This window comes from Pteropus medius, unplaced genomic scaffold, assembly GCF_902729225.1.
Source record: "Pteropus medius unplaced genomic scaffold, Ma_sr-lr_union100, whole genome shotgun sequence".
Classification (NCBI taxonomy): domain Eukaryota; kingdom Metazoa; phylum Chordata; class Mammalia; order Chiroptera; family Pteropodidae; genus Pteropus; species Pteropus medius.
Genome location: NW_024348242.1, coordinates 4939333 through 4963130, shown reverse-complemented (window position 1 = coordinate 4963130; position 23798 = coordinate 4939333). Strand labels below are relative to the sequence as shown.

At 50.5% G+C, this 23798-nt stretch overlaps 1 protein-coding gene and 2 long non-coding RNA genes across 3 annotated transcripts; 2 read left to right on the top strand and 1 right to left on the bottom strand.

The window, feature by feature from the left end:
- Positions 1-83: 83 nt before the first annotated feature.
- HPD (4-hydroxyphenylpyruvate dioxygenase) lies at positions 84-9081 on the bottom strand. Its single transcript, XM_039879378.1, has 14 exons — positions 8957-9081; positions 8814-8840; positions 8229-8291; positions 7818-7922; positions 7453-7495; positions 7178-7260; positions 6163-6252; positions 5115-5218; positions 4624-4701; positions 3963-4125; positions 3752-3823; positions 2196-2318; positions 511-627; positions 84-418 (listed from the first exon to the last, which is right to left on the bottom strand). The coding sequence occupies exons 1-14, from the start codon at positions 8957-8959 to the stop codon at positions 308-310; spliced, it is 1182 nt and encodes a 393-aa protein (XP_039735312.1). The 5' UTR covers positions 8960-9081; the 3' UTR covers positions 84-307.
- LOC120616074 (uncharacterized) lies at positions 5206-7266 on the top strand. The gene is made up of 3 exons (XR_005656463.1): positions 5206-6369; positions 6788-6904; positions 7161-7266. It is a non-coding gene; the product is annotated as an uncharacterized LOC120616074 (long non-coding RNA).
- Positions 7412-20651, top strand: LOC120616072 (uncharacterized). The gene is made up of 9 exons (XR_005656461.1): positions 7412-7517; positions 8209-8861; positions 10542-10687; positions 11216-11758; positions 11987-12230; positions 12341-14198; positions 17929-18104; positions 18251-18338; positions 18954-20651. It is a non-coding gene; the product is annotated as an uncharacterized LOC120616072 (long non-coding RNA).
- Positions 20652-23798: the final 3147 nt, after the last annotated feature.

Here is a 23798-nt window from a genome sequence, read left to right as displayed (position 1 = left end):
TGCAGCGCTGCCGTTCTGAGCGCCCCCTGGCGACCAGACGGCGTCACTGCTCCAGCCCGGCACAAAAAACGCCAAGACATCGCCTTGAAACCCCGTCGGCTTTATTCCGGAGGGCGGGAGCGGGGAGCGGCCCGAACTAGGGGGCGTGGTCAGGAGGTGGGCGGGACCTTGGGAGTCCACGCCCGGCTGGTGGGCGGGGTCTAAAGGGAGCGGCCAATAAGAAGGGCTTGCTGTTCCGGGCCTGTGGCGTGGGCGGGTTCCAGGGCGAGGGGGCGTGGCTTGCCGTGCGCCTGCAGGTGGGCGGGGGCTACATCCCGGGGACTACCCCGTTGGTCTCCAGGTCTGTGAGGTTGCCCCGCAAGTTCTGCTCCAGTTCTAAAGCCGTGAACAGTGAGTTGAAGTTGCCGGCCCCAAAACCCTGGAGCGGGAGAGAGGAGGTGAGTTGCGGGTCCAGGAAGCCAGTCGGGCTAACTTGCATGCCATTTTGGACTTGGTGGGGCCCCGTGGTACCTGGTGGTTGTGGCGCTGAATAACTTCCAGGAAGAGCGTGGGCCGGTCCTGCATGAGTGTGGAGAAGATCTGCAGGAGGTAGCCGTTTTCGTCGTAGTCCACTAGGATATTTAGCTCCTAGGCGGAAGACAGGGCTGGATTAGGGGGAGGCTAACCGGCCCTATAGCCTGGCACGGTGGAGTCCTTAGGAAGCCCATAGGAAGGGGCTCCTGCACCCACTAAACCAAGAAAAGATGTCTTTTCCAGCGATTACAGACGCCCCACAATAGATCCCCAAATTGTCCTGTTATCACCCCACTGCCACAGTCCTTGTGTAAGCCACCACAGCTGGCCTGGACCACCCAGGTAGCCTCCACAGGAGTCCCTGCTTCTGCTCTTGCCTTCTTACAATCCATTTTCCTCACAGACGTAAAGGGGTATTTTAAAAATCGGATCATGCCATTCCCTGCTTAAAACCCTCCAATGGAAATTGGAGCTCTCGTAGGTTAGTGCTGGGTATGTGAAATGGTACAGTGGCTGAGTTCAACCAGCTGGCTGGCAGGTCCTCAAAAGGTTAAGCTAGAGTTACCATATGACCCAGTAATTCCACTCCTAGGCATCTACCCAAGAGAACTGAAACATATGTCCGCACAAAAGTTTGTACACAAATGTGCATAGCAGCATTATTCATAATAGTCAAAAAATGACTGTTGTTTATTCACGCGATGGAATATTACTCAGCCATAAAAAAAGAAATGAAGTATTGACACACGTTACGACATGGATGAGTCTCGCAAACATTATGCTGTGTGAAAGAAGCCAGTCACAAAAAATCACGTATTATGATTCCATTTATACGACGTGTTTGGAAAAGACAAATCTGTAGAAACAGGAGATAGATCAGTGGTCGCCTAGGGCTGGGGGAAGAGAGGAATGGTAGGATTGGGAAGCGATAGCTAAGGAGTATGAGATTTCTTTTTAGAGTGATGAAAATGTTCTTAAATTGATTTTGATCACGGTTGCTCAACATAGTGAATAGCTAAAAATCACTGAATTACGCACTTTGAAAGAGTGATTTCTTGTGTTATGTGACTTCTGTATGATTAAAACTGTTAAAAACAAAACAAAACAAAACACACAACCCTACATTGGTTTCTGGCCATAGAAGAACAAAATCCAAAATCCTAAATAGCCTACAAAAGGAATCAGCCCCTGCCTACCTCTATAACTGGGGCCACTCCTGAGACGCTTCCTTTCATTCACTTGAGCCTTCTCACTGTTCCTCAGACACACAGAGGTTGCTCCTGCCTCAGGACCTGCACTTTCTGTTCCCTCTGCCAGGACTGCTCTCTCCCCAGCCCTTCCCACAGCCAACTCCCTCTTGTCATCTAGATTTCATTGAAATGTCACCTCCTTAGAGAAGCCTTCCCTGACTGCCTCCTGTAAAGTAGTCCCAGGTCACTCTCTGTCATAGCCTATTTTAACTTTCTGCTTGGCACTACTCTCTCTCTCTCTGATGGTGTCTGTGTTTTTTATTCGTCTGTCATTTCTCCCCTGGTATGCAAGTGCCATGACCGCAGGGACCTGATCTGGTTTCCTTCTGTGTCCCAGTGCCTGCCGCGGAGTAGAAGTTCAACAGTCTTTGTGAGGCAAGATGGAACTCGGCGCTCCTTCTGCCACCTGACCAGGGGGCCTGCCAGCCTCACCTCCAGGATATCCATGTTCTCCTTCACCCGGATCTTGGCTGACTTGAGCTTCTCTCGTAGCTGTTTGTAGTATGTCGACGGAATGTTGAGGAATTCCATGCCTCTCTCTTTCAGGTGGCGAATCTGTCTCGGGGCAAGGTCAAGATCAGCCTCCTTCTCTCTCCATGCTCAACATCCCTACCCAAGTGGAGTGCTGGGCCAGGAGGGGGCAGGGTTCCTATCTTACCTCTCTCAAACTGCCAGAGTGTCCTGTGACCTCATCCTCTTCCTCGTCTGGGTCTTGTGGGGCCCGTTAGAAGAATAGCCATCACTAACATTTGCGGAGTGCTCACCGGTGCCTGTCTCAAGCACTTCCTATGTCTTGCCTCATTATGTCCCTGCAGTGACCTTTTGAGGCATCTGGGTGATTATTATCCCCATTTCATAGCTAAGGAAACTGAGGCATTAAGTATCTAAGGGGTTAAGTATCTACTCTCAACATAGTAGCCAGAATGATTTTCTTAAAATATGAGTCATATCCCTCCTTCGCTTACCCCATGGTGGTATCACTTCCCAGAGTCACATTCCAGGTCCTCACCATCTGCTCCCCGTCTGATGCTCTGACCTTATCTCCTACCTCTCTCCGCTTTACTCATTCTGTTCCAGCCACACTGATCTTGCTGTTCCTTCAGTCTTCCTCTGCCCTGGCTGTCCTTTCTGCCTGGGGCACTTTCCCCTGTGTATCCACAGGCTTCTCTCCTTCCAACTCTGTATTCTCAAATGTCTCCTTCTCAGTGAGGCCTTTCGGGGACAGCCCTATTTAAAAATGCAGTGTCCTTCACCCTCCCTCTTCCATTGTCCTGCTGTATTTTTCTCCAGAGCACTCACTGCCACTTAATGTATATATTTTATGTATTTTGTTTTCTGCTTCCATATTGTCTTGTTGGCTGATAACGTCCTAAGTACCTAAAACAGTGCCTGGCACATAGGTGCCCAGTAAACTTCTATTGAGTGAGTGAGTGAATGAATGAATGAATGAATGAATGAAGTTGCTAGAATCATGCAGTGAATTCTTCTTTGAGCCAGGATTAAATAGGACAGTCCAGGCTCTTGTCCACTCTGCCATACTGGCTCATAACAAATAGGTGGGACCCAGCCTCCCCAAGGGCTAGATCCATAGATTCAGGACATTTAATTTGGCTCAAAGGACCTAATGGATCTTGTAGCCTAATGTCCTCACTTTCAAGGTAAGGCAACTGACGTCCAGAGAGGGGGTCGAACCCCCTCCCTTCCCAGAGAAACACAGCAAGTCACTGGCAAGACTGGAAAGAGAATCCAGGCTTCCTGTTTCCCTGGCACCTGCTGTTTCTAAAGCCCAGAATGTTCTGCAGAGAGACTGAACTCTCTGGGGTGGGAATGTGCCTACATGAGTGGCAGGGACCAGTAGGGGGGCCCTGTCAGCCCTCCGGGCCAATGAAGGGGGCTCAGGACTGCCATCGCCACCCCCACGCCATTTCGCAGAGATGGGCGCTGGAGCTGAACAGGAGGTGAATTAAGGCCAGGAACGGGCTTCTTACCGTTGTGATGATGTCTTGGGTCTTGAGAGCAATGTGCTGCACCCCGGCGCCCCCGTAATAGTCCACGTACTCCTGTGGGAGGGAAACAAGGAAACTCCTGTCATTGGCCCCGTCACTTACCCCACTGCACCCCACCCCAACAAGAGCCCTCAAACCTCGTCCCTGCTTTCTTCTTCCCCAGCCGGGACCCTGGGCCCAGGGGAGACCCCACCTGAATCTGGGATTTCTTCTTGCCAGGCGCTGGCTCGTTGATGGGTATCTTGATGGACTCCTCATAATTGGTCATCACGATGGAACGCAGAGAGCTGTACTCCGTGTGCACCATCTTGTCATCCACGGACCAGAAACGGTGGAACTGCAGGTTATTCAGGTACCTGTGGGGTGGCCGGAAGGGCATGTTGGCTCTGGACTGACTCCATGCCCCTCTTCCACCTTCCAGAATTTGCTTCCTGAGGGAACAACCGTCTACCTCACATACATCATAGATTTGTACCTTTATTATGACAATTTTCCTCCAGATGGAAGCAAAGTTTTGTACCAAGATCCTTATATGGCAAGGCTCCACAGATGCAAATGCTTTGAGACACGCACTTGCTTCTAATTCACACTAGGATGCTGTTTGAGTAATGACAGTCTTCTTCCGAGCCTCCCTGAGGACACCCCACCTGTGCCAATCCCCTGAGGTCCCTCAGAGGGAGGACCTGTGGATCATTTTGGGCCTTAATTCCTTTGGTCTCCATAGGGAACAGCTGAATCGGTGACCTCACACTACCCTCCTACAGCCTGTGCCCCATTTCCCACTTTGGGGTCCCAGACAAGAACTGGGGAATGGGCCTGTCCCTTTGCGGGAAGGGCTTGGGCCGGGGACTCACCATTCCGAGGCAGGTAACATCTCCTGATCAGGCTGGTTTCCCACGACGTGATCAATGATCTCGAGATTGCACTGGGGCCTGGGAGAGGGATGTGCTCAGGGGGTGAGGACAAGGTTACTCCCTAAATGCCCCACTTCTTGTCGGCCCCTCAATAACAATTATAGCTGCTTATTACTTAGCACCATTCTGAGTCCACTTACACACCTGTACTAGCCCCATTTTACAGATGAAGAGACTGAGGTGGAGAGAAATAAAGTCACTTGCTAAGGCTGAAGAGCTCTGGAGTGACAGAGCTAGGATTTGAAACTGGGCAGTCTAATTCCAGAGCCTGTGCTCTTAGCCTCTGTGCTGCCTCTTCAAGCCACCCTTGGGGACCCTCAGGGGCTCCCCGATAGGCCCGCAACACTCTGCTCTCCCAGAGAAGCCCAGCCCACATCGAGGAGAAGGGCATCGCTCTCCACCCCACCCCTGCCCTGGGGGATGATACTCACAGCTTGGAAAGTAGGGTGTCCGTGGAAGCCTGGACCTTGAAGCCAGGCAGGAATGGGCCGCTGTAGTTCATCTTCTCCACCAGGGTGTGTGTCGTGTCCCCAAACTGCGGGTGGAAAACAGCCTGGCTCAGCCTCTGAGCTCCCACCCGCACCGAGGCCAGGGCACCAGCACAGCCCTGGGTTCCAGCCAGGGACTCACCCTGACTTGATGCGTGACCGTGAGCGAGTCACTTCCCTTTTCCAAAAAGAATTTCAGTCTGTCATTTGGTAATTTTTTCAACTGTCTGCCCTATGGGTCCGTAAGTTTCGTGAAGGCGGGGACACTTCCTTGCTCACCACTGTGTCCCCAGCACCTAGGGCAGTGCTCGGTGCCCAGTAGGTTCTCAGTAGAAATAGGCGGACTAAATGAAGAACGATGCGGGTGTTGGATCGAAGTATGCTGGAGGGCTCTTTCGATCCTAACCATCTTTAAGCCATATTTTAACTTGAGAAGGTAGGACCTACGATTGTCTCTGTGTGACAATAACACAGGCACTAGACAGACTTGGTCATCTTTGCTGAGCGTCGAGCACTGTTCTGAGCGCTATACACGAATGATCTCATTTGACCTTTATAATAATCCTAGGAGGGGCTGTAGCTGCAGACACCGAGGCACGGAAAGACGTGGCAGCGTGTTCCAGATCACACTGGGTCCGACTCCAGTCCTTGCTCATTTCAATGCAGTCACGAAGAAGTGAAGTGATTTGCTCAGTCATACAGCTGGTGCGGGGTGGGGCTTCCCCAGACCTCATACCTCTCTTCTTTCCAAGCCCCTGCCTGAAGCTTACCTCTCTATACTGTCACCCCCCGACTGGGGAGGAAGGGAAGCCCTTCAGGGTGGCTGGTGGCTCTCATCAGCCTCTGTACACTGGCCAAGCATTACGCTGGTCAGGCTTGAGGGAGAAGTCTGTGCTTCGAGGCACGAGGGTGGGATGGCTTAAGGAGTCGGGGTGAGGGCTTCTCCGTGGGTGCCAACGGCGAGAGAGCGGAAGCAGCCAAGTTAACTCACCGTCTGCAGCACGGCAAACTTCACCTTCCCAAACTTATCTTGCTCCACCCAGGGTTCCCGGATGATTTTGGCACCTCTTTCCCGGGCTTTCTGCGGGGGAGATGGGGGTGGGAGGGGCGGTCAGGGCTGGACCCTCCCAGAGCTGCTTCCGGCTGCTCCTGGGTGATCACCGCTCCGTGATCCCGTTGCAGCCCCCTCCAGCCCCACGTAGGAACCCCAGCCGGCTTCTGCCGTTGCCCCTGAAACCCATGCCTCATGTGCATTTGGCGGATTGAGAAACTGAGGCCCAGGCCCAGAGTTGGGGCTGTGGGAGACAAACCAAGTGGGTTGTGGGGGTCTGTCCTGACTCTGCTAACTCACTTGTGGCCCTTCCCCCTCCCCATCAGTTTCCCCATCTGTAAAAAGGGTGGTTGCCTAAAAAGAATGTGAGCCGGCATTAACTGAATACCTGCTATGTCTCAGACTCTCTGCCAAGTGCCTTGTATGTGTGATTCACGCATTTGTTTACCAAAACCTTACTGTGTGTCTGTGCTTATCACATGTCAGGCACTGTTGTGGGTATTAACTTCTTTATCGTCACAGCAACGTTACACCAAAGGTCCCGTTATTCTCTCCGTTTTTATAGATGAGGAAATCGAGGCACAGAGAAGTTAAGTCACTTGCCCAAGGCCGCACAGCTAATGAGATCCAGACCCGGGCAGTCTGCCTCTGGAGCCTATGCTCTGAACCTCAAAACTGCCTCGTGAGTACAGCATTTGGTTCAGAGTCGTGCTCAAGAAATGGTCATTATGATCTCATTTCCTCTTTGTAACGACTCGGCGAGGTAGATGCTGTGGTTAGCCCCATTTTATACACGCAGCAACTGAGGCTCAGTGAGAGGGCGCACAGTCAGGGGCATGGAGTCACACCAACCCAGAAGTGTCCTCCAGCTCTGACTGAGGGGGTCCCTCTGGCTGACAGAGGGCGGGCCAAGCCTTATTGCTTTGTCCCCACACCAGCCCAGCCGTGGTCTCACCTGTACAATGTAGTCACAGTCCTGCACCTCAAAGGCGATGTCCTTCACTCCGTCACCGTGTTTCACCAGGTGATCACCCATCTCTGTGGCCGGCAGGGGGAGCGGGTGGCTTTGGAGTCGTGGCCCCTTCACCTGTCCTCCCCATCTCCTGGGCTCCACCTCCTTCTAGCCCACCTCCCTGAACCCTGACCCGCCCCTGCGTCCCTGACCCCACCCACCATACCATGTCTGCACCCCCCAGCACCTCAAACCCCGCTCCCCAAGGGCCTCCTCACCTTTGTTCCAGGGGTTGAGAGCAGAGGAGAAAATAAACACAATCTAAGACACAGAGGAGAAGAAGGTGAGCTGGTGGCTCAGGAGAGTGTGGGCAGGTGCCCCTGCCCGCCCTGCTCACCGCTGAGATACCCCTGATGGGGCCAAAGGATCAAATTACACCTTCCAACTGCTTGACCCTGGGTTCCAGCCCCTGCTCTGCCCCCGGCCCCAGTCCTGAGAGATGGGGGCCCCTCTCGTGCCAGACATCCCCAGGGTCGTGGGGCGAGCTGCCGGGTCAGGCCTGCCCATGGGGATTGCTCAGAGGCTAGCAAGAAGAGAGGGCTGGGCCTCCCAGGTGAGTGGGGGTCCTGGGCTGGGGACTCACCTGCCCTTGCTTGATCACGTGGCTGGCCACCTCCCTGGAGCCCGTCTCCAGGCCCCTGTAGGCTAGTGGTTCAAAGCCCATCTTGCTGCAGTAGAATGACGCAGCCTGGAGCAGAGTTGCAAGTGGGTTTACGAGGGCCAAGGGGCCAGCCTGGGGAGCCCCCAGTGAGAGCCCCCAGTCCCCCTCAGCCGGTCTGCCCTGTTGCCTCGGTGCTGTCCCTCTGACCCCTCCTGACCGCAGATAAGATTCGCGCTGGTGTCCCTCCCGAGCATTGGTCTCAGTGCTGGCCGTGACCCTCCCCTCCTGGGGGCCAATCATGGCCTGGCTGGTGGCCTGCCTGGCGGCCTGCCTTGTCCACGGGGCCCTCTTGCCTTCCCTTTGCCCGCTGCAGCACCCTGCCCTGGCGTCTACCTGCTTGGCGTTGCCGACCCAGAAGGTCACGGAGTGGAAGTGGAGGAATCGGCCTCTCTCGGGCTGCAGAGAGACAAGGAGTGAGGCCGAGGCCCTGGACGTGGGTTCAGACAAGTGCAGGTGGAGCCGTGTCCCCTAGCCACCTCCCTGGTCCCCAGTCTCAGCCCAGCACTGCACCCCCGCCCTACCCCACCAGCCCACAGCCTCTCCAAGCAGCGAATCCGGTTTGTTGTGTTGAACTTGAGCTCCTAGGGGGTGGGGGGTGGGAAGCCCCCTCCGGAGACCTGCCCCGCTTTCCCGGAGAGAGACAGCCTTATGCTGCAGCCACACGAATCTCAGCCGGATCTCGGGAAGGACTTCCAGACAGGTTTAAGAGACCGGCAGGAATTTAAGAGGAGGTTGATGTTTTTTTTTTAGAGGGGGCGAGGGTTGAACCTAGCTCACTCGGGCGGGTGGGGGGCGGGCAGGAATGAACGCGCGCGCACGTCCCGGATGTCACAAACCCGCTGTACTTATTTCTCTTCTGATTTTTGCCGACATCCCAGTCTTGCGGGGCCCCGAACCCACGTTTCTTCTTCTGCTTACCTTCTTTCCCTTGTCGCTGTACGACGTCTGAGGAGAAAGAAAAGGATGGTAAGATTCGAACGCTCAGACGCCAGGCGTTTCTGGAAGTCTCGCTTCCAGACGGAGCCCCCGGCCCCGGCGGAGGCAGCCACGCGGGCACGTACCATGATAGGTCTCGGTCAAACTTCCTGCCAGGGAGACTGGGATGAGAGGCCAGGAGGGGTGCTGGACAGACTATTTAACCCCCCGCAGGTCCCGCCTCTGGCCTCTTGGCCTTTGTCGGGGTGGGGTCTGAGTCGAGCACCTCACTCCTAGGCCTGGGAGCCTCTGATCTCGCGGCAGCCTCACTGAACGGGGCGATGCAGGCCCAGAGAGGGGCGGGGGTGATGGCCCAAGGCCTAGCCAGTGGCCTGGGTGAGGAGGTCAAAGGCACACTAGTTCCAGGACTCTGAGCTGGGACTGCAGCCTCTGCCCTTCAGAAGCCAAGGCCAGCCGGAATGCGGCGCTTGCTCCAAAATTCTTATTTAGAGAGAATTTAAGGGGAAATGAGGGGCTGGTCTCGAAGCCCTGCTTGCATGGCAAGTGTGTGGTTCATATTTAGGTAAAAGAGATGTATTCCATCATATTCCACAGTGCTAGGAGGCACTGGTATGGGGCTCGAGTCCTTTGTGGCTGGGGACAGTCACTGAACCCCTCTGAGCCTCAGTCTCCCCATCTGTACAATGGCAGCGATAATAGGGTGATGGAGATTAAGTGAGATAAAGCATAAAAGTCTTCGCAGGAGAATCTGGCACACAGTAAGGTCTCTGTTACTGTTGGTCATGATCGATTATGTTTCTTTGGGGTTTAGGGGGCTGATGGAGAATGAGGGGGCCTTGGCACTCCCACAGCCTGAGTTTGGGGAAAGAGGTTATGACTCTGCCCCTGGCCCAGGTTCTCAGTATTTCCAGGGCTGGGGGCGGGGGCGGAGCGGGAAGGCGGGGGTTCTTGTTCCCAGCACCCCTGCACGTGAGTCCTCAGGTCTTGCTTTCCTGGAAGATGGCGTGGTGACTGCCGGCTAGCTGTAGCATTTACCTGAGGGCTCCAGGACAGTCTCCGGCCTCCAGCTCCGCCCCCGCCCCTAGGAACTCGGTGGCTGAGCCATCTCGCCTTCTTCCCATGGAACTGACTTTATCAACTCTCCTCATCACCCGGGAACTCAGCCCCGATGCTAGCCCTTGTGGCCCGTGACTGCGCTACGGTCCCCTACCCTCTTGCACGTTGACCCCCAAAATGCCCTGTGTCCGCCTCTTAAAAAATATATATGGAAAGACAGATGATGGTGGCTAGTGCTGACCTCAAGGATCATTCGGGCCAACGGTTTGATTTTTCAGATGAGAAAAATCGACAAATAGCAAGAAGGTGCCGGAAACTATCCACCCCCCTCTTCCTTTCCTTCCCCCTTCCCATTTCTCATCCTCTGCACTGGGGTGCAGAGTTGGCTTAGAACAGGAAGGCGCCCCCTCCCTGCCTTTCTCAGCAAACCCAGCCAGCCCCCCCAGGAATCCCTCTCAGAACTCCCCAGCCCCAGGTCTGAGGTTCGGCTAAGCCTTGCTATGGGTCAGCGTCAGCCAGCAACCCTGGAGGTGGGGCCCAGGACGGCTAGAGAACATTCCAGACCACATAGATAGCAAGCGGCTGAGTAGAACTAGATTATTCTAACTCCACAGCCCACACTTTTCATTGCTGCTTTGCCTTCTGTGTATATAGGAAATGTTGATATTCCTGCTGGACAGATGGGGAAACTGAGGCTCGGAGAGGGGAACACACGTCCGCGAGGTTTTGGAGTCGGGTTCCATTCCAGCGGTGCAGACACCTTCTCCCTTCTTTTCTCTGGTTTCTGGGCAAATCTGGAGGTAGGCTGGGGGGGGTCCCGCCTCCTTACTCTGCCCCTCCTGGGGTGCCTCACCAGCCTGCCCTCAGCGTCTCCCAGGCTCCAAAGTGTGGGTTTCTACCTGAGAGAATCAGAGTGGAGGTGCCCCAGACAGGGGCTCCGGGCCAGGGTCTCCCACTGAGGGGGAGGGCTCCGCGCAGCCCCACATCCCCTCGGGGGAGGGGACATCTCGTCTCCTTGCTCACAGTGGCCCACTGAGACCCCCACACCTGGAGCGTGGCTGCTTCGTGTCCCAGGCACATGGTCAGTATTTACCGAATCGAGGAAGCATGTCGCCTGCAGTCTCTTGGTGCTGAAGTCAGCTGTTCAGCTCAGCTGGGCACGGCTGGTGGCCTTGTCCCTCCTACCCTTTGGCATTGCTTCCAGAGACAGTGGGTCTCGGTCACGCTCTGGATCTATTTGTGGCTGCCTCTCCCGTCTGTAGGCAGAGACTGCGGAAGGAAGACTGTGGGGACCAGTGTCTGGAGCCCCGACATTTCTTTCCTCTCAGGCTGGGCCCAGCTGATGACAGGATAGCAGTGACTGGGTGTCGCTGCCACTGCTCTTTGTTCCTGAACTGTCACCTTGTGCCTAAACTAGGAGCTGGGCTTGTGCAGCGCATCCGCCGCCGTGCCCTGGCGTGCAGAAATGCAGAAACGCAGCGGGCTGGAGGCCGCTGCTCGTCGCAGAGCCCGCTCGCGGGGCTGAGCCTTGGTTGGTATCGGGGAACTTGAGTTCAGGCAGCTCGTGTCCCCCTGGGGCTACACTGTCTGTACAAGCTCTGTGGTTGATGCCCAACACCTGCTTCCCTCGGGAGTCTGGGTACATGCTATGCAGGAGGCGCCCCTGTGACCGGCCTCTCATAAAGACCCTGGACGCTTCCCTGAGAGATGTGTCACAGCCCCTCGATGGAGGAGTTAAGCGCGTCCCGTGTGACCTTGCTGGGAGGGGCCCCTTGCAGCTCACATCTGGTTTCCTGCAGACCTACCCCATGCCCTTTATGCTGGTCTGATTTTGCTCTGTGTCCTTTTGCTATGAAACATCTTAGCCACAGGTAAGACTATATACGTGAGTCCTCTTGGCACACTGTCAAACCTGGGTGGGGGTGGACTTGGGGACCCGGCGGTAGCAGCCATGGGATTCACGTGATGAACCCTGACTCACTGAAAGATGGCAGAAGCATTGTTTGACGAAAGGAAGGATGAAGGGACAAGGGATCTTTTCCCTAAGAACTGAACGTGGGATTCCTAGCTGTATAAACCCTGGCCGTCTTCTTCCTTAGGACCGTGACCAAGGTGGCTTTGGCCCCGAGCTCCTTTCTGAAGACCTTGCCGAGGACTTGGTACCTGCCCAGGGACCATGGGGAGGCCTGCACGGCCGTCCAAACAGATGACACACCTTCGCTGCCCAGGTGGCTGTGGAGCTCCTCGTGGTGCGAGGCAGTAGCCCGAGCTGCAGCCGAATCTGCTGTGAGAGACGAAATCCACCTCTGGGATTTGATGGTGAAAGAGGCGCCCTCAGGAGAGGTGACGGGCTGGGGCCCCCGGTGGATATTGGCTGCGCTGGCTGAAACGGGGTGGGGGTGGGGGACACCCGGTGCCAGATGCCTTTGGGTTTTGTTCTCTCTTCAAAACAGGAAGGAGAAAGAGTTCCGACATTCCCAGAGCTGGGCTTTGGCTGGACCAAGCATGTCGAAAGCTTGCATTATTCTCTCCTCTAAGTGAGAGGGAAAAGGTGGCATCAGTTTCTAGAGCTGGAGCAAAGCTTTCCAGAAATCAGAGGGGACAAAAGAGGGGCTGGGGGGTGGGGAGGTGCTCCGGCTGCCGCTGCCACGGCCCCCTCACCCTATACATGCTGAATTTACTGCTAGGGGTTCAAGTCGACTCGCAATGAAAATAAAGGGGGAGGAATTTATTTTTAAACGGCTTTGTATTTTGTGCTGTTGTATCTGGCTGTATGATTAAAATCGACGTAAAACGTGATACGTTTGTAATTGCATAAGTGCTAGGGGGATGGTTGCAATTAGGGAGAACTGGAAAAAAAAAATGTCACCGGGACACGACTTTCTTGGCATTTTGCCACATGGGCAGCTAGGAATTTGAATTCTTCAAGAACCGAAGTTAGAACAAGCCTCCGTAATTGATGATTCTGACTATGATTTTTGCCTATTGGACCCTTTGGGGGAAAACAAAAACAAAAACAAAAAGCCTAGAAAAGAGAGGCCATCTCTAAATAGAGATACACTTTTGAGGTTTAAACCAAGCTGTTTTTCATTGCTAATGAGCTCTCGCGACACCCCATGTCTGACCTTTAGGGACTGATGCTTTTCCATGAGGTCCATGCACATTTGTGAGGAGGTCAGCTTGGGCTGGAAGACCAACGTGACACAAGGGCTTGGGAAGCCTCGCTCGTCTCTTGGACTTGGGACCCAGAGGTCTGGTGGCCCTGCAGCGTCTCAGCCTGGCTGCAGCAAAAGAGCTGCCGGTTCCCTGCCCCCGCCCTGGCTTTATGGAGGAATAATCGACAAATAAAATTTGAGTACGAAACATGCCAGCAATGCGAAGCGACTGGCTAGAATTGAAATCAAGAGAACCAGTTCAGCCTTGCCACCTGGAACCTTCCGCGTGCAAGAGGCACCCCGGGTGTAGTGCCTGAACCCACTTCCTCCTCTCCTTGTCTAATTGTCCTTCTGGTTCTGCAGCAAGTAATATTTACGCGATTTGCATCGTGATTTAAAAATGTGTACACACAGCTTGTCGAGGGTCATACTTACTGAAGTGTAATGTACACAAAGTGAGGTTTACTCTTTTCTGTTCCATGCATTTTGGAGACATAAACATTTGTGTAACTCTTACCACGATCAAGATATGAAGGAATTCCATTACCCTAAGCATACCCACCCACCCATCCTTTGTAGCGTGTCTTTGCAGTGTGCCTTTGTAGTGTGTCTCTCTCCCATCCCGATCCCTGGATAACAGCTGATCTACTTTTCATCCCTGGAGTTTTGTCTTTTCCAGAGTAACACAGATGACTCAGTCAGTATGTGGCCTTTTGAGTCTGGCTGCTTTCACACACATAATGCCTTCGAGAGTCCTCCATGGTGGTGTCTGTCTGCCAACTGTGTTCCTTCTGTTGCTGAGGCTTCTGCCCGGGTCTGTGAATGCTTCTTGTGAACTTTTTACAATCAGCTGACTGATAAAGAAGACCGAGTCTCGATTACAAAACGATAGAAAAGATTTGGAGAACAGAGGCTGGGAGACAGATTTCTTCATTTTCCAAAGAAGAGGGTTTTTACCGTGCTCTCTTAAAGGTGACGCCTCCAGAAACCAAGGTGTTAGAATTTTATTTAAAGCAATAAAGAGAAGCAATGGAAACCGGACTACGCTATGTTATGTGGAAGCAGAAATGGAAAGGGCCAGTCGAGGTGGGGAAAAGGCCTTGTCTTTCAAAAACAAAGGAATAAAACGTCTTGGTCCTTCGTAATGAGTGGATAGGTGAGTCTGAAAAACAAAACCGGAAGCTCCCAAATGGCGACGGCTACTGGGAAGAGAGTGGAGGTTTGTGGGAGCAGAATGGGAGGCCGTTCTTATCTCTTGAAGCCATTTTAGAGGGTAGTGACTGGGGGGTCACGATTTGGGTTTCTGGGGGTGCTGGGAAGGGTCTAGAGTGGGGCGCCTGTTACGGTGTGCTCGCTACATGGAAATTCAGGGAGATGTATGTACGTGAGCTTTGTGTACTTTCTGAATGGGTGTTACAGTCCGGGAAAAAAATGATGTTTTTCTGTTTATCGTGGTACAATACGCATGACAAAATTTGCCTTTTGTGACATTTAGTACACTCACTGTGTTTTGCAAGCATTGACGCTATCTACTTCCAGAACATTCTTAATATTCCAAAAAAGAAATCCCGCACCCCTCAGCCCTCCTCCTGGCCCTGGTCAGCCACCAATTTCCGGTCTGTCTATGGATCGAACATTCTATATACACAAAATCATGCAATGCGTGGTCTTGTGTGACTGACTTCTTTCGCTAAGCTTGATATTTTCAAGGTTCATCCATGTTGTCACATGTGCCATTACTTCATTCTGTTTTATGGCTGAATATTCCATCGTGTGCATACCAGATTTTATTTACCCATTACCATCGGTTGGTGAGTTGCTTCCCGCTTTGGGGATGTGATGAATAATTCTGTGAATGTTTGTGTACAAGTTGCGTGTGGGAACATTTGTTCTCATTTCTCTTGGGTTGATACCTAGGAGCGGAATTGCTGGGTCATGTGGTGCGTCCACATTTAACCTTTTGCGGAACTGCCCAACTGTTTTCCATGGTGGCTGCCTCATTTTTACAGTCTCACTGGCCACGCACAAGGGTTCGAATTTCTCTACCTCCTCGCTAACAATCGCTAACTGTCTTTTTGATTCTAGCCATCCCATCACTCACTGAATGGATTGCTCATGGTCATTTTAATTTGCATTTCTCAGACGGCTAATGATGTTGATTTATGTACTTATCACTGATTCTTCTTTGGAGAAATATCGATGTATAGCCTTTGCCTGTTTTTAAATTGCATTGTCTTTTAGTTATCGACAAGAGTTGTAAGAGTCGCTTAGATATTCTGAAAGCAAATCCCTTGTCAGATATTATGATTTACAAATTCTACCCGATTCTGTCAGTTGTCTTTTCACTGTCTTGATTGTATCATTGGCAGCACAAATGATAAAGTCCAACTTATCGATTTGTTTTCTTTCGTCACTTGTGCTTGTGATGGTGTATCAGTGAAGGGAGACTGATTTTTTGAACGTAAAGTGAAAGACCTTCAGCTAACGAAGTGTGATCTGTCTCTAAGCTGTCGCCTCTGGAGGCAGAGCACTTCTTCGAAATAACAACAACAACAACATCAATAACAATAATAACAAAAACTCTGATTTTCTGGTCCCTTTGATTTACGTGCCGGGCACTGTGCTAAGCACATTCCATGCTTTGCCTTTTTTTTTCATGAAATCTCTAACATCTCTGTGTGATAGGCGCTGTCATCACACCCATTTCACAGACTAGAAAACGGAGGCTCAGAGAGGTGTCCAAGGACACACAGCAAAAAAGTGACAGAAGCCTGTCTCTCTCCAAAGTCTACATGCTCGCCAGTTCCAACCGTGTTGTCTTTGCTCAGATATTTTGGGAAATGTTTTGGGGATGACTTCCGAGCCCATTTTCAAGCAGCAGGAGACCCTGGGGGAGGTCTTTCTTCATTTGGCCTGTGGCTGAGTGGGAAGGGCGGGCCTGGAAGATGGGCCATGGTGGGCAGAGGAGGTAGAAGCACTGTGGGCGTGTGAGGGGCTCTGTGGACAGGCTGGAGAGGAGCAAAGCCCTATGGAGGCAGAGGGTGCTCTTGCTGACCAGCCTTAGACAAGTGACTCAACCTCTCTGAGCCGCAGTTCCCTCATCTGTAATACGGGAATTATCTGACAGTACCTCCCTCATGGCGTTGTTACGAGGATCATCTGCCTTAATGCACATAGAGTGCTTTGCTTGACACCTGGCACATGGTGGACTCAATTAATGGTTACCGGTTATGCTTATTATTATAAGGAATGCAGGAGGATCTTAAAGGTCAGGCTGGAGGTGTGGGCTTTATCTTCGAGGGAGTGGGGAACTATGGAAGGTTTTATAGCAGAGTTGCAACATCCTCAGGACTTTAAAGGCTTCTCTGCTCACGGTGGGCGTAGGGAAGTAAGCCGAGCTGGAAACGCAGCTGTCTGTAGCTGCTGTGCTTGGACTGGAGTGGTCCAGGGACTACTGACGATTCTTTGTTATATTTGGGGACCATAAATAAACCAAGAGGTTTTAGTTACATTTGAAAATTGGACCTAAAAACAGTCAAACAGCCCTGGGCTCTGCTTCCTAGAACCTATAACTGGAGACCCCAAACAGAAGTAATGAGGGCTCAGAGACAGGAGCCCATGGATAGAACTTCCCTGCCCGCTGCCAGGCTCCACGGTCCTCCAACTGAGATAGCAGTTGGGGACGAGAGGGGCTGAGGGCTGGCCTGGGTGCACAGCTGTTATCAGGGCTAGTGCGGCTGGGCTGGGCCAGCTGGGCAGGGCTGGTCTTTATCTGCTGAGGCACAGAGCCCTAACGCCTGAGCTTTGGGGTGACAGGCAGCTGTATCACCAGGCATCAGCCATAGCCTGAGGGTCCAGAAAATCGATGGCCTGGGATACGGGATCCCTGGGCTCTGGAGACTGTGTGACTGCGGGCCACTCCCAGGCCCTCTCTGAGTCTCGGTGTCCCAGACTGTGCAAGCAGGGTGCATTGGATCGATGTGGTCTGGAGGATGTCCTCTGTCCTTGGCTCTGGCGACACCGAGGAACATCCTGGATATCTGTGGTTTTCGCATCTCCAGCATCCGTTCCTACCCTGTCAGACAACAGCATCTCACTTTTCCTTTGGGGAACCATCCCATCCCCTTCTCTGCTCATGTGCTTGGGGCATGTGAGCCGGGACTGGCCAACCAGGATGCCTGAGGTTAACTCAGGGATGGGCGCCTCACCAGAGCCATCCAATGCGGATTTGCCCTGGGACTTTGGCTTGAGCTCAGGGTTTGCTGAGCCAATTGGTGCTGCAATGGCCACGTCTGGCTCCATGGAGAGAAAACATGCCCGTGTGTGAAGCCCGCGCAGAAAGGTGACAGAAGGGGACAGGCAGATTCCTGATGTCTGAGAAACTCGTTCCAGGCAGGCTTCCGGGTCAGCCAAAATGTCTCTCTTTTGCTTACAGTAGTTTGAGCTGAGTTTCTGGCATTGACAGCCACGAGTCCTGACTAAGAGGAGGAGGCTAACCACAACAACGCTAGTTATGAGCCCCTTTTTCAGTATCAGGCACCGAGGTGGGGCACGGTGGGAGCTGTCTGTTCAGCAACGGGCATTGCCATTGTTTAGATTTGGTGGCACAAAAAGATAAAGTCGACAGGCTTTTAGCCGTTCTTATTACTTTTAAATTCTCTGCAGACAGTGCGCCCCTGTGGCAGGCACAGGCGAGTGGTCGGGTGTCAGGCACTGCAGGGTCTGCTGCAGCTGCAGGGACAGCCCCAAGCTGCCTCTCCCAGGGTACCTCATGTTCTGGAGAGCCCATTCCATGACGACCCCTTCCTCCCTGGGGTGGACAGCGCCCCCCGCCTCTCCCAAACACTGCCGGGCTTACCCTCTCAACTTACTATTACCTCTCCCAGTTCACAGGCGAGAAAACTCCTGAGACTCAGCAAGGTGGAGTCTTGACAAATAACTTGTCCGCTGTGCTTAGTAAATGCTGAGCCAGGACTCAGATCCAGGACCACATCTATGCCACCATGTTTGCCGCTATGCAGCCACAGAGCCAATGCCCTGTTTCAGTCTAGAACAGGTCCAGGTGAGCATTTTCTGTAGAGCTAGATAGTAAATATTTCAGGCTGTGAGAGCCACATGGCCTCTGCTACAACCATTCAGCTCTGCTTTTGTAGTGTGTAAATGAATTGGCCCTGCCGTGTACCAATAAAACTTTATTTACAAAAACAGGCAGTGAGGGGAAAGAAGAGACAGTGGTTCACATTTGCACTAAAGGCCAATAATCTGTCTGCCCCAGCCCGAGACAAACAATGAAACAGTAAGTTAAGCCTTGGTTTGTAGCATTTGGATTCTGTGGTGTTAAGACTTCTTACGGCCAATTTCAAATAAGCAACGTGAAGTCACTGAACTTGGACTTGAGAATGGTGTGTGCAGTAACATACGACACAAGATACGATAGACAGAAGCATGGGTAATACTAAAATATAGTGAAATAATGAAGTGATGACATTTGAGTGTTTATTATCTTTGTTTTTAATACAGCTTATTTAGTTGTCAGCTTATTTTTGAAGCTTTTTGATTTAATCTTTAGTGTAATTTAATTTCAAGTAATGCTGTTTTTTGTTGTTGTTGTTTTTTTTAATGGTCGTCAAACTTCCTGGAGAATCAACAGTAGGCTCATTTGAGCCCGTAGGGACTACTGTTCTGTTTTGGTTCCCTGGGGTTCAGGGAGTGAGAGGCCCGCATGATTGGGGAATGCACAGAGGAGGGCAGAGGTCATGGAGACTAAGCCGCTGCTGTGGCATCGAGGCCGAGGGCACGTCACAGGGGCTTTCTCTCTCCTCTCAGGCCAAACTGCCATCACGTCAGTACCTTTATCGCTTGCATAGGCCAAGGGCAGACTTACCGAATGTCAGTCATCGATCCCTTCCAGGATGAACCTGTGTCTTCACCATCCAAAGTCCCCAAGGTTTCAAACATGTCCCACCCTTCAGTTTGGAGCACTGTTTTTCGATCCTCACAAGGTACTAGGGGAGTCAGCCTCCAATCCGCCCAGTTGCCTTCAGTACATTGCTTAACCTCTCTGAACCTCCTTTTCCCACTTCCGGATGTTAGGGAGAGCTGTCGTCACAGTCTCTGTTATCTACGGGAATAAGGGTGACCGTGTGTCCAGTGCTTTGCATTTAACCTAATGACCCTGTGAGTTAGGTATTATTATGATGTCCACTTTACAGTTCAGGAAACTGAGGCTCAGAGGCACTAAGTGGTTCATACTAATAAACGGTGGAGGTGAGATTCATTCCCCCTTATTCCCGGCCCACGTTTCTCGTATTTTCTGGTGTGTCTCTCCCTGCCTGTGGAGACCCTCAGGACTTTTACAGATGAAAAAGGTCTGAGAGGCCAGCATCAGAGGACTTGAATTCCCAGCGCTCCAGGAGCCAGGAGAGTGATCTGGAAGAGAGAAGGGCGGGTGGCATCGTGGGACCGCGGCAAGCTCGGGCTTCGTCAAGACGCGCAGTGATTACTCAGCTTCGGCCAGTTGTTGTCTGTGAGGACGTGGGCCTAGTTCGGTCAGATGTTGGTTGAAAGAAGCTGGAAATTTGAATTTTGATGGGAAATCCATTGACTTAAAATTGTATTGTTTTACATTCCATTTATATGAAATATCCAGGATAGGCAAATCCACAGAGATAGAATGCTGATCGGTGGGTGCCGGGCCTGGGGGGAGGGAGGACTGGGGAGTGACAGGTTAAAGGGGACAGGGTTCCTCTGGGATGATGAAAACGTTTTGAAACTAGGTAGAGGTGGATGGTTGCACAACACTGTAAATTTACTAAATGCCACTGCGTTGCTCATTTTAAAAGTGGTTAATTTTATGTTGCATGAATCTCATCTCAGTTTAAAAAGTTGTATTGGTTCTAGAATTTTCTTTAAGATTTTGTACATTTTTCATATTGGGAAATAGTATTTCTACTGGATTAATATGCTGAACACACCTGTTTAACCAGCTCAGGTAGGTGTTTTATTATTTATAACAGAATTAAGACAAGACAATTTAGGGGGAAAAAAGAGAAAATACGCATAGTTAAAAGTAAAAAAAAGTTGGGGGAGGACAGAAAAACCAGAAAACAAACCCACCCCAAATCCTTCATCCACAGGCAGCCACTCTGAACATTGGGACATACACACCCAGACTACCTTTCAAAAATGTTTAAACGTGTACAGATATGATATTTTTCTGTAACATAATTTTTTACATAGGTAAACACTTTTCACGGTAATAAATACCTATGTTCATTGTGTGTTTCCTTGAAAAGCCGTATCTGATTACTGTAACCAACCCCAGAAATAAACGATTAGAAACAGTATCTGCAATGACCTATCTCACTTGAAATTATAGTTTCATGCTCTCTGACAATAATTTTCTTTGTTAAATTACTCTGAATTCATATCAATGGCCTATATTTTCAATTGCTTTCTCCCGTGCCCCGCACTCTGCCCAAGCACTAATTATTAACAACTTCCAGTGGGCAACTTTCTCGATTCTCATGCAATCGTATACAGACACCTATATGGGGGAGCTGACTTTGTTGTATAAAAATAGGATCATATATCCTGTGGGTCTCTGCATCTTACTTTCCCAAGTGTCTAAATATTGGCAACTGTGCTGTTTGCCCCTCCAAGTCTCTCCCACTCTGTGCCTCAAGCCCCTTTGCCCTTAGCCAACCTGAGGTTGGGGCAGGAGGTAAGAGGAGGGAGAGGAGGCTATTTCCTGCCCAGCTCCCTCTCTGCCAGATGACGTTCAGGCGGCAGCTTTGTTCCTCTACTGAAGGCCACACTCCTGTTGGGTGGCCACAAACTCTCTAGGAACCAAAACTACTTCCTTCCCTGGACCCCTTACGTCTGGAGGTGGAACCTGACCCCCAGCGTTGCCAGTCCCACGTGGTTTTATCATCTCTTAAATGTTCCCTTAACTTTATCCACGACTCTGTAAATAGCCCTTTCATTAAACGCCCCTTAAATATCCTGAGTGTGCCAGCTGTTTTGTGATGGGGCTCGGATTACTTACTGATTCAGCAAGTAATTTAAAATTTTTAGCGTGCCGACTCGCACAGGCCCGCCACCAATTTGGATGTCAGAGTCCAGCCCCTTGGGTTACAGATGCAGGAATGGAGGGTAATTGACTTGGCAGTCTGCCTGGTTCTAGGCCAGGTTTGGGTGGGTGCGGGGGCGGGTATGGAAAGTTCGCTGAGTCCTAAAGGCAGGCCATATGAATTATGACCTACTAGGTCTTCCTGGGGTAGCTCCAGCTTCCTGGCTCTGTTTCCCAATTCTGGGTCTCTTGGCCTCCCTCTCATTCTGAAATGGAAATGAGCGAGATACAGGCATTTGGAAGAAACTAACAACTTAAGTTCTCGGATATCTGGTCAGCTTTCTAAAACAAAGGCTTTGTTGCCTATCTGTGGCCACCGCAGGTGAGATGAACCAGAACAGCTGGAATGGGGGAAAAAACAAGGATTGTTCTCTTAGCCTGTTCCCTTAGAATCCTGTGGCAAACATTCACTTAGTCAAACATTTGAAGATAAACAAGCCTCGGCCAACATCCTTTGAGTCCTCAATGCATAGACACAGATAAACATGCATTTAGAATCCCAGGTGGAAAGTACAGTAAACAGCCTAGTTTGAGGCATGTTGGGGGAATGAGTCTCCGGAGAGGTAATGTTTGAGCTGGATCCTGAAGGAGGAGCTGAAGTCAGCCTGGCCTGAGATGGTGTCCTAGAGAAGGGACGAGCAGGTGCTAAGAACCTGTGTTAAGAGAGACAGAGCAAATGTGCCGGAAACTGCTACTCGTTCAGTGTGGCTGGAACATAGGTCGTCTGTGTGTGTTGAGGGGTATGTGTGGATGAGTTCAAAAGGCAAACAGGCATCAGAAAGGTCTTGAAAGATAAGAAAAAGGTGCCGGAAAGCCATTGAAAGCTTTTAAATGGCAGAATGACAATGTCACTCTTTGAGTAGGTTATTCTGGCTGCTGTGTGGAGAATGGATAAAAGAGGCAACCTCGAAGCTAAGACGGGCTCAGAGGCCACTGTAATCTGGAAAAATATTGGGATGGTGGGATGAGAGTAGAGGCAGAGGTGATGGGTGGCTTTGAGAACTCTGAAGGCAGGAGCAAGGACAGGGTCTAGGTTTATTATAATAACAGTGTTGACGATAAGATAACATAGTGACTTAAATGATAGCCCTGATTTCAGACTGTGTGGGTGAGAATCTTCTCTCTGCCATTATTTGGAAAAATTTCAAACCTCAGAAGATTTGCAAGGTAGTTTCCATGAACATTCACGTACCCTTCACCAAGACTGAAGTATGTTGTTACATTTGCCTCTCTCCTTCCCTCTATCTCTTGATATATACATATGTGTGTATGTATAGCATTTCCCACTGAACAACTTGCAAATTTGTTGCAGAAATCATGACACTATACCTCTAAATACTTCAGCATTCATCATAAGGAGATTCTCTTCTATAATCACAATACAATTATCTTACTGAGAGAATTTAACATTGATACATTGTAATATGTAGTCTATATTCAAAGTTCACCCATTGTCCCCATAATGTCTTTTGAATCGCTGTCTTTTTTTTTTTTAATTTAAATCTAATATACAATCAAGGATCATGCATTGCATTTGGTTATTGTGTCTCTCTTTTTTTGAGGGGGGAGTCAATGTTAGGAATGTTGGTTTATTTAAAAATGAGAATTGAACAAAATATAGGAGGCCTAGTATAATTGAGTTTACTTTTTCTGTATGATGATTTTTATAACTTTTTATTTTGAAATAATTTCATACTCAGAAAATTCGCAAAGATAGTGTAGAGATTGTTCATGTATGTTCCACCCAGAGTCAGCAATTATTTTCAATCTGCCATATTTACCTTGTCATTCTCTTGTCTGCAAATATATACTTGTATATGTTTATGAATCCCTTGAAAGTTAGTTGACTACTGGTCCCTAAATACTACAGCGTGCTTTTTCTAAGGACATTCTTATATAACCACAGTATACAAGTATCAAAATTAGGAAATGTAACATTGATACAATACTAGCCAAATTCAGAGTTCCCCAATTGTCTCAAGAATGTCCCTTGCACTTTTATTTATTTTTTTGAGGGGAACCAGCATCCAATCAAGGAGCCCACATTGCATTTCACAGCGTCTCTTCAGTCTTCTTTAATCTAGGCACGCGTCTGCCTGGCGCGCGTCTGCCTGGCGCGCATCTGCCTGGCACGCATGAGTATTTCACAATAATGACCTTTTCGAGGAGTTCGGGCCAGTTGTTTTGAAGAATATTGCTCAATTAGGATTTGTTTTCCACGTTTGGAACCAGGGCAAACATGTTTGAATGCTATATCAGTGACAGTGTGTCCCTTTTAGTGCAAATATTAAGGGGCAAATGTTAAGACATGAAGTTTCCTTGTCTGGTTTTTAAGCTGGGTTGAAATTCGGGCTGCTTATTTTGCTAGTTGGGCAAACTGGTTCTTGAGATGACTTTTTCGGCTGTCAAGTGATGGTAATAATAATCCTGGTTTCAAGAGGTTGTTGAATTAAGACATGAAAGGCACTTAGAACAGTGGCACGTTGTAAGCGTTCGATAAATGATTACTATTACTGTTATTTTTATCATCAATATCACCAAAATTTATAGAGACCCTAATATGTGAGAGGCACTGAGCCAAATCTTCGTTTCTTTACCCCTCCAGTACCCAGAACAGTATATGGC